Source organism: Lytechinus pictus, chromosome 17, assembly GCF_037042905.1.
Source record: "Lytechinus pictus isolate F3 Inbred chromosome 17, Lp3.0, whole genome shotgun sequence".
NCBI classification, from domain to species: domain Eukaryota; kingdom Metazoa; phylum Echinodermata; class Echinoidea; order Temnopleuroida; family Toxopneustidae; genus Lytechinus; species Lytechinus pictus.
In genome coordinates this window covers 11,231,047-11,245,388 of record NC_087261.1, presented here as the reverse complement: position 1 = coordinate 11,245,388, position 14,342 = coordinate 11,231,047, and the positions used below count along the sequence as shown (strand labels likewise).

The following is a 14,342-nucleotide window of genomic DNA, read 5'->3' as shown; positions in this document are numbered from 1 at the left end:
CATGGAAGCTTTGTTGTCATCACGTGGTATAGACGCGGCGATTACATTAATAGGGAAATAAATTATTTGAATGATTTAATTTAATTATTAAGGGTCGTTGTATCTTACAATTCTACTTCATATGTCATTGTAATAATTTTGAAAAGAATGTCAATCTATATTATGTGTTTGTATTGAAACATTTTGATGAGATTAATTACATTTTCAAACTGAGTCCCCCATTCTGAAATGGATTTATCATCCGATGGATGAGTAATTGTGACGTAATTTGCGCATGCGTTGAAGAGTAACTACAACAAACATGGCGTGCGATGAGTGAGAAATTGCGAAACTCTTGATCGTGACGTGTTAGTCCAGAAAGGAAAGGATCACACTCTCCCTATTTTCATGTAACGTAACTTGTAAACAGGTGAGTTTGCCAGATTATCACTATTATTCTCTTTTCATTCTTTATAGTGTTTTTATTCTATAAATTACCAACTAACAACTCGACTGCGACTCTCGCACTGTCATGTCGCGGTGCCAGTGGCCAGTGCAGTGCGAGGACCCGTCCACGTCTGTCCGCGGGTAAGATACATGTATGACGTTGTGGTTCCCGGCCCCCAACGGCCACGGCCCAAGACCAAGTCTGCGCACCTAACGATAATGAGTTAGATTTAACATGAATTTCTTTTAATTTCACAAAATCTTTCAGTTAACAATGTTCCTTATATTATGAGTAAGTGTACCAAATATTTTTTTAAAAATACTGAAACTAAGTAAGAAGACATTTCATAGGCCTACATGACATAATATTTAATGAAACTTTTATGGTATGGGGAAAAACCTCCGCCTCCGGCAGCCGGTGTACCGGCGGATCCTGCGCCTGGCAGATACTGTTCTAGGCACAAAATCCGCCGGCGGATCGTGTTCTACTCCGGCGGATTCAGTACCAAAAAAGGCCACTCTCTTCGGAAGATATCGTTCTTGGGCTATCGCGATATCCTTCATTCACATACGTCACGTAGTACGAGAAAACTAGTCAAAAAGCGGTAGATTTCATCAATTAAAGCTTGCAGAAAAAGATATTTATGATATCTCTATGTGATAGAAGTGAAGAAATAAAATGCGTAATCTGAAATTGGAAAATAACCCATTTTCTTGTTACAACTCTACGGGAATTACACCACTTCTAACACTACATACGTCACGGTCTCGGTGCGAGGCCGGTGAAAGCATATTTACAAGAAAGTATATTTTCGAAACCCGATAATTGGAGTTATTCTTAAGCAAAATATTCAGCTGTAAGCGATGACTGCATAAAACTTGCATTTCTGTTTTTAGTTTGAATTAATAGCTTTCGATTTGACTGATTTGTCAACTTTTGGGGTCTGGTCTGGGTCTTTAAATAGTCCACATTTAGTCTTCATTCAACTTTCAATGTCTACTGCACTACTAGTATACAAAGAATTTACCCCATGATATGATAATGCTTGTAGTCTAATAACATGCATTTGTTAATTTATTTTATACCTATTAATTTATTGCAGTATGAAAAGTCCTTCTTATCACAATTTTGGGGATAAATTGGGCACAATATGCATCAATTATGATTAATACAGAGTATTAAATAAAGACAAACAATGGCAGTTTCGATAATTAAAATCAGTATTTGTATAAATTTGTATAAATAATGATCACTGCAAATGAAATTCTTGAATTACGAAATTCCAATGTATTACTATTATTTCCTCCACATTTTCTCGTATATTTTTTATATTTTTCTCTCCCTCCCCTTCCTCTTTCTATTTCTCCTTTTTGGTGCTATATTACCCACGCGTATACGCCCCAGATATATTCATAATGTGCAAGAACGATATAGGAAACTGGAAAAGAGGCAAAAGGGGCGAAATGAGCAGGGACAGAAAGAAAGGCAAAAAAAAAATAAAGAGATGAAAACCAGGAGGGGGTAAAGTAAAAGAAACAAAAGATATAAAGGAGAAATTATATTTCACTAAAGATCCCATATTGATCTTAAAATTAGATGACTGAGAGGTAAATTAGGGAGCACCAAACAGTACGTGGCGTATCTAACTTTTGTCAGGGTGATCTTCCGGTCCCCTTCAATCATCATCATCATATCACCGTCACCCTCACCTTTATCATCTTCATCTTCATACTAAAAATATTGCATGAATTGATGTTTCGTATTTAAAAATATATATGCCCATTCTGCTTTATAAATGCATAAATTAATTTAATTAGTTTTAGTTTGGGATTGTCATTTTTCTTCAAGCAATCTGCTTATGATGACAATCCTTCTCCTGCAAATTGTGAATATCATATAATAATTTGGTAGTTAATCATTTTTGTCTGGAATAATTTTTTTGTACACTGTATTTATGATTCATGCCAAAAATGCTAACATAATATTATGTTTATTATGTTATGGAAAATGTATTATACGAATGTTCCATGGATGCAGAAAAAAACCATAAATCAAATCAAATCAAATGAATTAATTCAGATTCCTTAACATTGAAAAAAAAAGAATAAAAAAAACAAATAAAAAAAAATACATGAAAATTTAAAAATAGGCCTTCAATAAACTACATAAGAAATTAATCATGTTCTGACATTCCTTTTTTATGTTTGTTAGAAATAAAAAATTTATGTTTTCACCAAAAATTAGCATTCTACAAGTAATAATATGAGTTAACAGCAAACAAAATATTTTCATACACTAATTTGAATCATTTATTTGAAATATGAAAATTTTAACTTGTTGAAATTTTTCTAAAAATTTGTAGTTTCAAAAACCTATAGGCCTATATGGGGGTGCAAATTTTCGCCAAACAGTCTGGCAAACTGACACTAAACATGGTGTGAAAAAGCACAGTTAAAGAGATCGATGCATACTGCGGACTGAAAATAGTATAAAAATTCACAAAACAAAATGATGAAAATTTCATCAAAATCTTATAATAATAAATAGCATAGTTTTGCGTATGTGTCAGCTAGGTCTACGTAATACATATCGAGACATTATTTCTCCTATTAATCCTCACCCCCATCGAGCCCTTTGTCAAAAGCTGTATGGATCCGCCCCTGAATAAAAATTCACTTAAGGCGGACGAAAATCCCCCCCCCCCCCATGCATTGCGATCGACATTGCCGAGCCGCGCATGCGCGCGCTGCCGAGGTTGTCTGTCCAAATCAATATTACACGTATAATCAATAGAACCAAATCCGCCGAGGAACCAAATCTGCAAACATCAAGCCACGTCAAACCCGGCGGATATGGTTCCGATTAAAAACGATATCGGCCATTTAGAACGATATCTGCCGGCGGATACGGTATCCGCCGGTGGAACCAAATCCGCCGCTACACCGGCAGTGATTCTATTTTTAGTGACTTATTATTGATCATTGAGATTGAAAAAAAAATGACATGGGCCAAAAATGGCCACTCAAGGGTTCATTACATGCCGCCGTGCATGGGAAAATCAGGGGTGGTATTCTGAGATCCATTTTATCTCAGATAAAATAAAATATTTTTAAAAATTTTATCTCCGTTAAAATCAGTGAGATAAAATACCCTTAAATAAAATCTCTCCGAATTGGTATTTTGTGAGAACAATTTTATCTTTATTTTATCTCTGTAAGACACACCTACTTTTCAATCAATATCCAATTAGAAATGCGCTTTTATAGCTCTCTTGTGTCACTCAACCAATTGAAATCCATTCCGCCAGGAGTAGGGTGTCTGGAGAAAAAAATTATTTTTCTTATTTCAAGAAAATATCACATTTTCTTTGTGAATTTGAAGAGAAATGACCTTCAGACTGACAGAAATGTAACATTTTTGAAAAAATCCAATTATTGGCTGCAAAAAAGAAGAATGAAATTAGGTAAATTTTCAGCATTTCTCTGCCATAGACTGTGTAGTTAAGAAATGGACACACACAAATCCAAATTTTTAGCTTCCGAGAGCTGTTATAAATTTATTATTAATGCCAAAAACTTGTCCATAAAGAGTCCAATAGGATTTTTTATGCTCTATCTGATGGTATGATTTTTATAAAGATTTGGAAACCAGATCACAATGAAAAATTGCGACAAAGTGAAAAAAATTGTGCAAAACAGAAATTTCATTTTCCCATAGAAAACGCATGGAGAAATGGCAATCTCAACACACACAAAAATAAGGGTTTGCAATTTATCTCTAAATCCTTATTTAAATTGATCATATAAACTTGTCCTTACTGTCAAAAGAAGCCCCTGAATTTTCTCTTTCCATACATGCCAAACACAAGTTAATAATCAATTCAGATCACATTTTTCTAGTAGCCTGAACTTCCCTGAAAAAATGTGCCATATTTTCCCCCAAATTAGCCTGTTTTATGCTGACACTTTTCAGTGTGGCTTCAGACACCCTACCAGGAGGTGTGGCAAAGGAGTGAGATTGCGTCAATTTATTGACTTCAAATACGCTTGCACTATACGCTTGCGCGTCTTTATAATTATAGAGATTTCTTTTTAACAAAAAGGACAATACTCTCATTTTTTTTCGAAGTCTATATCGCATCTTTTCAAGCATCATTTCAAAGACAATATTATTATTATTAGCCAAGACAAGCCTTATGAAATACTTTCTGATTGTACAGGAATAACGTTCAGGTGGTATTCTCAATAAATATTTGATTTTTCTTCAATTTCATGTCAATATTTGGGGTTAATTCACCTAGAAATATTGGTGAAATAAACGTCGCGGAGATAAAATAGCCCCTACCCTCTTTTAAGTTTATTTTATTTTTTTCTTCAAAGTAACTTGGGCACAAGCACATCCGCGTTGCAATACCCAGATACGCGATGGGTATGTCTACGCAGCCACTGCTCTGTATTGCGTATCGTCATAGATACGCAAGATAAAAATTATTCGCAAGATAAAATTTCAAATTTTATCTGAGAGATAAAATGTCATCTCGGAATACCAATTTAATTTTAAGAGATAAAATAAAATATTTTAAAGATAAAATGACCTCAGAATACTGCCCCTGGGCACGATGATGCAACTCTCTCTAGTTGACTAGTATGAGCTGATCCTTCCAGTTCCACTTCTTTGGAAATGTTTGAGATTCCTGGACTCTGGACTTGAGTCCTCCAGAATGATAAAACACTTCCATCATTGTCCATCATCAGATCATGTCCATGCGATTGCCCCGGGGGGGCCAGTGAAATACATTTCTGTACACACGCGTGACCAAGGAATTTCCAAACACCCCCTAAACGAGTTGTTTTCTGTGTGAGAAATAACCCCCTAAACAAGTTTTTCGCGGGCTTTATTTACACATTTTTGGCCCCTAAACAAGTTGTCGCCAAAATATGACCTCTGGGAAAAAGCTTGTGGGAAAAAACATACCCTAAACACGTTTGGCTAGTCTTTAAAAAAAAGCTTGGGGGGGAAAACATACCCTAAATATACGTTTGACCCCGTGATTTACCATTGACCAGTCTTTCAAAACCACCCTTTTTCCTGAAAATCTGTGTTTTTGATATCCTTAACGAGTCCACGCGCGGACCGCGTTCAAAACTGAAAAACACCCCTTTAAACGCGTTGGTCATGCCTCATGCGTGTGTACAGCAATATATTTGACTGGACCCCCGGGGCGATTGCATGAAATAAATTATTTCTAATATGGACTACGAAATCAGATTGTTCCATTTCACTTACCTCTCGATATAAAGTCCCTTTCATGTTGGTGACTTCTTTTAGCAAGAGTTCCATATGCACCCCCCCACTAAAATTGAAAATAAAAACATGGACAAGGTTAACCCAGCCCCAGGGAGCCCAGGACTTGTCCTGTACGGTCCGTGTAATACGAGGCGGACATCTGCTCTCCAAAATCGGGTAGAATGGGGTCGCAATAGCACTGAAAATAAAAGGGGAAAAAATAAATTATGTACTTCCCTCGATTATCTGGATGAAGTTCTATTGTGAGACACAGAATACTGACATAGAGGCACAAACTGGACCCTCAAGGCCTCAAAAAGGAAAAGCTACTTTTCATCCTAATTTCACTCCATATCGATCCTCCGGTTAGTCTCAAAATTGGTGATTTAGAGCCAGCATCGAGCTCCTCACGCGTATTATTCAATGCCGATTTCACAACATTGCACGCGCGAGGGTCGCGGGTCAATATGCATCATGCAGGTGAGAGTGGCTGATGAAGACGTTGAGAAGACTGCATTTGTTTGCCACAGAGGTTTGTTCCATTTCAAGTTACTACCCTTTGGTGTTAATGGGCCGGCTACATTCCAACGGTTGATGACCAAAGTGCTTGATGGCCTTATAGGAAAAAAACTGCTATGTGTTTTTCTCTGCAGATATCGAGCACCATATCTCTGATCTCCGAGATATCTTTGGCCGCTTGCGACAAGCGGGTCTCACAGTAAACGCTGGAAAGAGTCAGTTTGCATGGCAAGAGATGAAATACCTGGGGCATGTTGTTAGTGCAGATGGCTTAATGATGGAACCGGAGAAGGTGGCCACCATTGTTGCAGGGATTCAGTTTTAAGAGGAGTGAGAGTGATCACTCGTTACTGCCCGCCTTAAGCCATTTCAGTTCGGGCAATTTATCACTCGCCTCGCCGAATTGGATTTTTTTTGTGTCATATGAAATGATAAATGCAAAAAAATTAGAAAACAGGCAACATCATACACATTTAATTGTTTGTACATTCTATTTCCATATGTAATCTCTGTTCTGACATCTCTTACATGTAACCTGAATGTAGAACATGAGTGTCAGTCAGTGATTGAACTGTTAGAGCCAACCTTGAAAACCTCATTCTCAGTCAAATAAGACACAAAAAAGCAATATTTGCAAGAATTACAATAAAAAGTTCATTGAGATAAATGTTGGATATATCTGATTGTTTGTCTCCTTACATGTAGTTGTGGTTTGTTCCTCAATCCATTTTGTAATCAGACAAAAAGTTCCCTTTGCATGTCAAAGTGTTCTCCTACCACTCCCCTTGAAACTTTGGAAGAGCTTTTTATTTCTCCCCTCATAAAACTGAGTCCCTGTTGTTGATTACCCCCAGCCTATGTCGGTCAAGGACTGGAAAGGTTCATCGGGATGGTTGGATGGTACCATAAATTCATCCCAGGCTTCTCAGAGATTGTTGCACCTCTCAACACACTGAAGAAGAAAGGGGTTGTATGGCATTGGGATTCGGACTGTGCCCATGCTTTTTGGACCTTCAAGGAGAGACTTCTCTCGGAGCCAATACTAGGCTACCCAGATGAGGAATCCAGGTTCTCCTTACACACCGATGCAAGCAATGTTGGGATTTGTGCAGTCCTTACCCATATCAATATGAAAATTCATTCAGCCTACTTTAATTTATTGAGTTGCAAGTATGTGAGAGCCAAAGCAGGGAATGAGGAAATGAAAGTAAGGCTTTCGTTGGTGCTTTTCTATGAAAAACAGGCATTTGGATTTTGGGTACCAATGTAGTTCTGAGTTGGTTTGAAATGTACAGCATTTTGTATATAAACACTGAAATACAAATGTAACTAAATTCTATAAATATTGATAGATATTTCCATAATTGGCAATATTTTGGTCATATTGTGTTACCAGTACACTGTTAGTGATATACTGTAACAACATAATCAGAAAATCATAATTTCAGAAGCTTCTTGGGGCAATATGAAATTATTCAAAACCTTCTCAATTTTGAATAGAGCTCTATATAAAGGTGAACAGATTCTGTGGTTGTATGCAGATTCAGCATTTAGATATTTGATACTGTATCAACTCAATTGAACCATATCCCCCTTTCCTTTCTCTTTTCTTTTATTAACAGGAATCAAGAATTTGTGCGGTGCTTTACATATCTTTCCCTGTCCACTTCCCCCCTCCGTCGCTTAGCCAACATCCAGTCCCTAAACCCCATGGCAACATCGAAGCCTGGAGCTCAGTCAGCGGATGATGACTGGGATGATTACCTTCATGGCATGTTTAAGAAGCTCAAGGTGGACCCAGAAAAGTGAGTACATCAGCGGCTCAAAATGAAGAGATGTGTAACATAATTATCTGTGGTACCTTTTGATGAAAAATGAAGGTTTGTAATTTTGACAAAGGTGTGAGGCAACCATGTTTGTAAATTACATGGATACATGTACAGTTACAATTACCCATACATTATACAGGGCTGCCATAGTGCCATCTCTTTCTGATTGTGAGGGAGATTCCCAGTAAACTAACTGATTTTTTAGTGAACTGCTGATTTTCAACATCTCACTGATTCATACATCAATTCTTTCATTGGATTTTGTGTATCAAGACAAAGCTACAGTACATTCTTTCTCCGTCTTCCTGAAATACATGCAGATATCATAGTAGTTCTAGGTGTTAGATGCATTATGTTATAATATTTATACAAATATTTGGTGTTCATCTTATTTTGATACGTCATACATTACAACAGTGCCAAACCAAGCTTTTCTAACTTGGAAGATTGCATGGAGGTGGGGGAGGCCGGGAGATGGGAACAAATATTAATAGATGCAGACCAATGTTGGAGATTTTTCTTTAATCCAATTTAAATGTTTTCTTTTTGTTTACAAGTGCTCAAAACAGTAGAAAGATGAATAGGGTAATGCAGAGTGTGAAATTGCATGAGTATAAAACAAGGTACCGCAAGTGTAATTGTATAATTTTGGATACCTGTTACCGTGAATAAAGTCTTACGCTACTAAACTCAATACAATTATGGATCTAGTAGGAGCCATGATACAATGGAGCATTCATGTATGTGAATTATTTTCCATGAACTACATGTATTCATGAAATATGATATTATTTATTTTGTCTCCAACAATACCATAAGGGTATGAACACACATTACTGCTGGGTGAAGTTAGAGCTCGGCTTCTGTGAAAAAAATAACAGGCAGACCGAGCATGATTCGAACCTTCCTCTGGATTACTAGACCAGTGTCACTAGCGTACCTATGGGGGGGGGGCAGACTGCCCCCCCTGACGAGTCACAACCCATGCAAGGGACGTATCCCTGCCCCCCCTGACGAGTCACAACTGATCCCTGACGAGCCACCAGTGGCCCCCTCCTTTGAAGTTGAATCCCTTTTTTTTTTGTCAATTTTTTTGGCGGACGATTTTGCCCCCCCCCCCCCCCCTATGGAAAATCCTAGGTACGCTACTGACCAGTGTCATAACCACTAGACCACCAGAGTGCCCTTAGTGATCTGGGTTCAAACTATCCCATAGATTGGATAGCAACTCAACATGGAATAATTGATATTTCTTGTCTTTACCACCCAACAAATTAATTTTTCCATGTTGATTTCATGTACATGTATTCATGTTCACAACTTCATCATCATTACATTATTGTACTGTACATGTAAGTGTCTTATGTGTTATGAGTTCTGTGTAATCAAATTATTGATATTATTTTGTTACCTTTCTTTTGTTTTCCATAAAGGAACACCTTTCTCAACAAGCATTGAGGTGCTAGCTGTTTTTATGTCCATTTGTAGTTCATAAATTCTATATTGCACCATCTGTTTATAAATAGATGTAAATTGATTTGAATTGATGAAGTTTTACACTGACTTTGATATTCTCAATACAGGTTGAAAGATGATACCACCTATGGCACCTCTGCGACGAAGCAGAGTTCTCGCTGGTACAACCAGTCCATCAAACCCCCAAAGAAAACCCGTAAATCTCTTGCCCTGCGGAGCTCAAGGAACAGACTGAGTCCGTATAGGAGTCTTCTGACTTGCCATGGAGGGAAAGCGACGTGCGAGAATCCGTTGATACGGAGTAGTAAGTTTACCGCTTCGTCTGAACAGGCGAATCGGTTGGCACACGGCAAGATGTGGTCGGAATCTGGAAATGTCAAAGTGAAGTTTGCAGCTGGTGTTGGGAAGTGCTCATGCCCTAAACAGGAAGTACCCTGCAAGTGTGACACGAAGAAGGGTGGCGACGTGTGTAGGTGTGGAAGGAAGGCTCCTCCATGCCACATTGGTAGCAAGTGCAAATCTAAGCTGTTATCATTCAGAACGCTGGCCACCATCATTGAGGAATCTGGTGAAGCGGTTCCAAAAGAGAAACGATCTGAAAAGAAATTGTTTTCTGCTGTGCCATCTTACAAGCTACATGATGGCGATGCAAGTAAAGCAGCATGTGTGCGCGATGCGTCAGCCGATGCGTCTGCTCGCCCACACTTTTCAAACTATCGTGACGGTGCTACAGGTTTCAAAGTTTCTCCAAAGATGCATGTTCCCTTAGCTGCTCCACCCACCACAACTCCATTTCCATCTCGGAGTTCAGTCGGACCGGCTGGCAGGACTTCTAACGTGTCCAGCCGCGTGCCTGCTCGCCCGGAGTATTCTTGTTCGCAAGAGGCAAGAATGGCCATTGACGGTCTTCCTGATGATACGTCGGTTGATGACCTGGCAGGCTATTTTGATAGCATTGTCTACATTCCGAGGAAAATGTCGGCCATGGCGGAGATGATGTATACATGACAGCGGCCAGAGTAAAACCATGGCAGCTACATTATATATCATTGATTATAGTTTATTTTTTATTTGATTATGTTTTGTACATGTATGTAACAGCCATTAGACAGAAGAATGTTTAATCTCTTTGAAACAAATGATTAGTCTAGATTATTATTTATTGTTGGGTTGTATCTTTTATCTCTAGCATCAGCTTTCAATCCGGGGGGGGGGGCCACTTCCATTCACGAGTGGATACCATGCGCGACCATGGGGTCTCGAAAAGCACCCTAAACACGTAATTTCCATATTCTGAAAATGCACCCCTTAACAAGTATTGGCGTGTGAAACCCTACCCTTAACAAGTATTGGAAACAAAACGATACTGTTGGCAAATATTCCCTGAAATGAACCCCTAAACAAGTACAGGAATGTTTTATTGTTACGGGTCCTTCGGTCGTCGGCTTTACCTTGTTTGGTTTAGTACGACCCCACCTTCTACACCTCGCGCAAATTGGACTCTAAACACGAAGTGTTGGGGCAAAAAGGACATCCTTTATAAAACATTTTAATTTTGTTTTATCATCCCCGCAAATTCGACCCTAAACACGTAATTGTCCTAGCGAAATAGATACCCTTTTTTCATTATTTTTGTGTTTTTGACACCCTTATCACGTTACGTACGTAACGTGCCCTATCGTGAAAAATCCTTTTTACGTGTTTTTTTGGTCGCGCATGGTATCCACTCGTCAATGTAAGTGGCCCCCCCCCCGGGCTTTCAATCAAGAATGATGGTAAAATAACGTTTATCAGATGACAGGTGTTCCTTGTATCAGAATAAGTATTGCATGTATAGTCAATTAGACCTCACATGTACATATACTGTACATGCAGTAGCGGACCGTGACCCGGAGGAGACAAAGCATTAGAGGGGCACTGTATTGTTTGTGAACAATGCTGTGCCTTCCCAATGCTTTGTCTCCTCCGGGTCACGGTCCGCCACTGTGTACATGTAAATACTGCCCAGAATGAGTCCATCTATTTCTGCATACATGTACATGTACATGCAAAGTCACTTTCGATGGCCCCAATGTAATCTATTCTTTGCAGTCTTCGGAGTGTCTTCTGCTGGGGCGGCATAATTTACTGAGCCCCAAACATGCAGCTACATGTACATGTGTGTTACTGTACCTACATGTCGCTCTTTCTAGTGCTTGGACAAGTCTAATGTCATTGAATTATGATGCTCTCCACTTTATATAGGCCGGGGGGGAGGCCCCTCCCTCAATGATTCGCGAAATTTTTTGAACCCGCCGCTCGCTGACTTTTTACTTTCAAGTCTTGCGCAACTTTTGAGACCAGTTTTGCATCACCCGGTCCCGGGTACGCGATTCCGAAATTACGCAACATTATGTAAGTGCATGTCAGACCCAAAATTGCTCAAAGATGTGATTTTGTGTACAAAGTCATCGCAAATTGTGTTCTCAACCAAAAATCATAAATGTATGATTATTTTTAGTTTTACTGGTCTAAATGTATTTATTTTATGCTGTTTATGATCTCAGAAGAGTCCCCAACAAATTTCATAGAAAAAACAATGAAAAACAAAAGGTCCAAAAAACAAAGAAATACATAAGAAATTGAAAAAAACAATAAAATCAATAAGAAATTGATCTGATATCGCAATTCTTTTCATGTACACTTGCTAGGAACACCAAAGAGAGTTTTTATACCAATAATTGGAACATTTGGAGCTTTATTTAGGGAGTCAGAGGGAAAAGTATGATTTTGCATACTAATTATTCATAAATTAGATAATCGCTTAATAGTAATTTGCATGAAATAGATTACTATACAGTTTTGTAGATTATGTCCAAGACAACCTGCGTGCCAATTTTTGGCGCGATCTCGCGGCCAACGGCCGAGATTTCAAGGGGGGCTTGGCAGCCCCCCCCCCCCCCGGCCATATGAACTCCCAAAATACCCCGGCCTAGATAGGGTTAAAAGCAATTCCTTCCTAGCCTCCCTCTCGATGCTTCGCATGATAAATTACAAAAAATTGATCATGCAATTTTGTAGATTATGCCATGTGTGACATTTGTGCTGTTTTTTAAAATTTTTATTCGGTCATATGTTTGATGGCCAAGATCTTAAGGAAGGGTGGTGGGGGGGGGGGGGGGCATCCCAGGGGTGCGTTTCATCAACATTTATGTCCGGCAAGTTGTCATATCTGACATTTTTGTCCGACAAGTTGTCATATCTGACATCTTGTCGGACAAAAATGTTGATGAAATGCTCCCCAGGTTCCCTCTTGGATCCCGTAACATAAAGGTTAGCGATTAATCGTACGCTTGATTTTAATGATTGAATGTACACTGTAGTCAATGGAATCAATCATAGCAAAATGTTCTACGATCATTGCTAACCTTTGTGTTACGGGTCCCTGGCCTAATGATCTACCAAAATTGCTACATGTTGTAGGTCTAGTTAGAACCTAACTTTATTCGGCAGTTTGTAATTTCTGAAAAAGGGAATGAGATTTCACTTTTCTGGAATGTAGACTGCGCACATTTGCTGTTCATTTAGGGTAGGGGAAGGCGGGGTAAGTTGTGACACTTTTTGCATTTTGCATGTTAGAATTGATATGACCAATAATCTTGTAGAAATAAGTACTTTGCCTTTAAATTTAATTCTTGGGAAATAGTTTTCACCTATATAACTTTCTACCCCCACACTGAAAGTCATTGTCACCTTTGAAAAAAAAAAGTAAAATGGCTCAAATTGCCTCATCTGTGGGGTCAGTTGTGCCAACTTCTGGGGTAAGCCACAAAAACTACATGTGTACAAAATGCATGCGGGAAGGACCTAGTCTACAAATGTAGACCCACATCTGCAGTGTGTGTACCACAGCTGATTCAAAGAGTCTGCATAGCAGACTAGGTCTACTGTGGCTGCAGATGTTTGCAAACCAGCTTTGCAGCTTTGCTTTGCAAACCAGCAGCAGCGCGCAAAGCGCGCTGAGATCCCACCTCAGCAGAATAGGAAAGACCAGCAAGTCAATTTTTCACTTGCTAATTCTCTATAAATACTGACATCCTTTAAAAGTAAAAGAACTGTCATGTGAATTTGCTTCTTTCTGCCTGCATATCAATGGCTTTTTAAGGTTTTTTTTATTTTTATTATACATCAAGAATTACCATGGCTCAACTTGCCCTATCTTGGCTCACTCAAATTACCCCAGTCCGAACTTAATGCGATATTTTCACATCAACACATTTATTTTGCATCCATCATGTAAAAGACTATGACAAGAATGAGAATCTATACCTGGACTAACAATATTGTTCTTACATGTATGATGTCTTTATTATATGTAAAGACGTGTGTGGGTAAAAAGCACTGATCTATTTCTCACCCTTTTTTACTTTTTTTTGCTGAAATTTTTATTTTTCCCTCTAAAAAAGTACTTTTTGTTTCAAAGTTGAAAACAATGTGGTGGGGCTAAGGGTTATGTAATGGGTTGTCAATACATGACACCAACAAAATTTCTGACTTACCCCTACATGTATGCTCAACTTGTATCCTGCCTTTACATGTAACTCAATTATGGATTAATTGAATACATTTCGCTGCATAAGCCTCAGACCATATTCAACCTGGGCCCCATCTTACAAAGAGTTGGGATTGATCCAAATTGCAACTATGGAAAGTCACTTAAGCCAGCAAAGTCAACATATAAAATGCATGTTTATTAAAAAAAAACTATATGAATGTATATCCATAAATTTATTGATTTCTTGACAATCTGGTGTGATCTCCTTTGT

At 38.5% G+C, this 14,342-nt stretch overlaps 1 protein-coding gene across 1 annotated transcript; it reads left to right on the top strand.

Annotated features, from left to right (window-relative positions):
• Positions 1–289: 289 nt before the first annotated feature.
• Positions 290–11,210, top strand: LOC129281000 (oxidative stress-responsive serine-rich protein 1-like). Its single transcript, XM_064112016.1, has 3 exons — positions 290–409; positions 7,855–8,037; positions 9,645–11,210. The coding sequence occupies exons 2-3, from the start codon at positions 7,943–7,945 to the stop codon at positions 10,543–10,545; spliced, it is 996 nt and encodes a 331-aa protein (XP_063968086.1). The 5' UTR covers positions 290–409; positions 7,855–7,942; the 3' UTR covers positions 10,546–11,210.
• Positions 11,211–14,342: the final 3,132 nt, after the last annotated feature.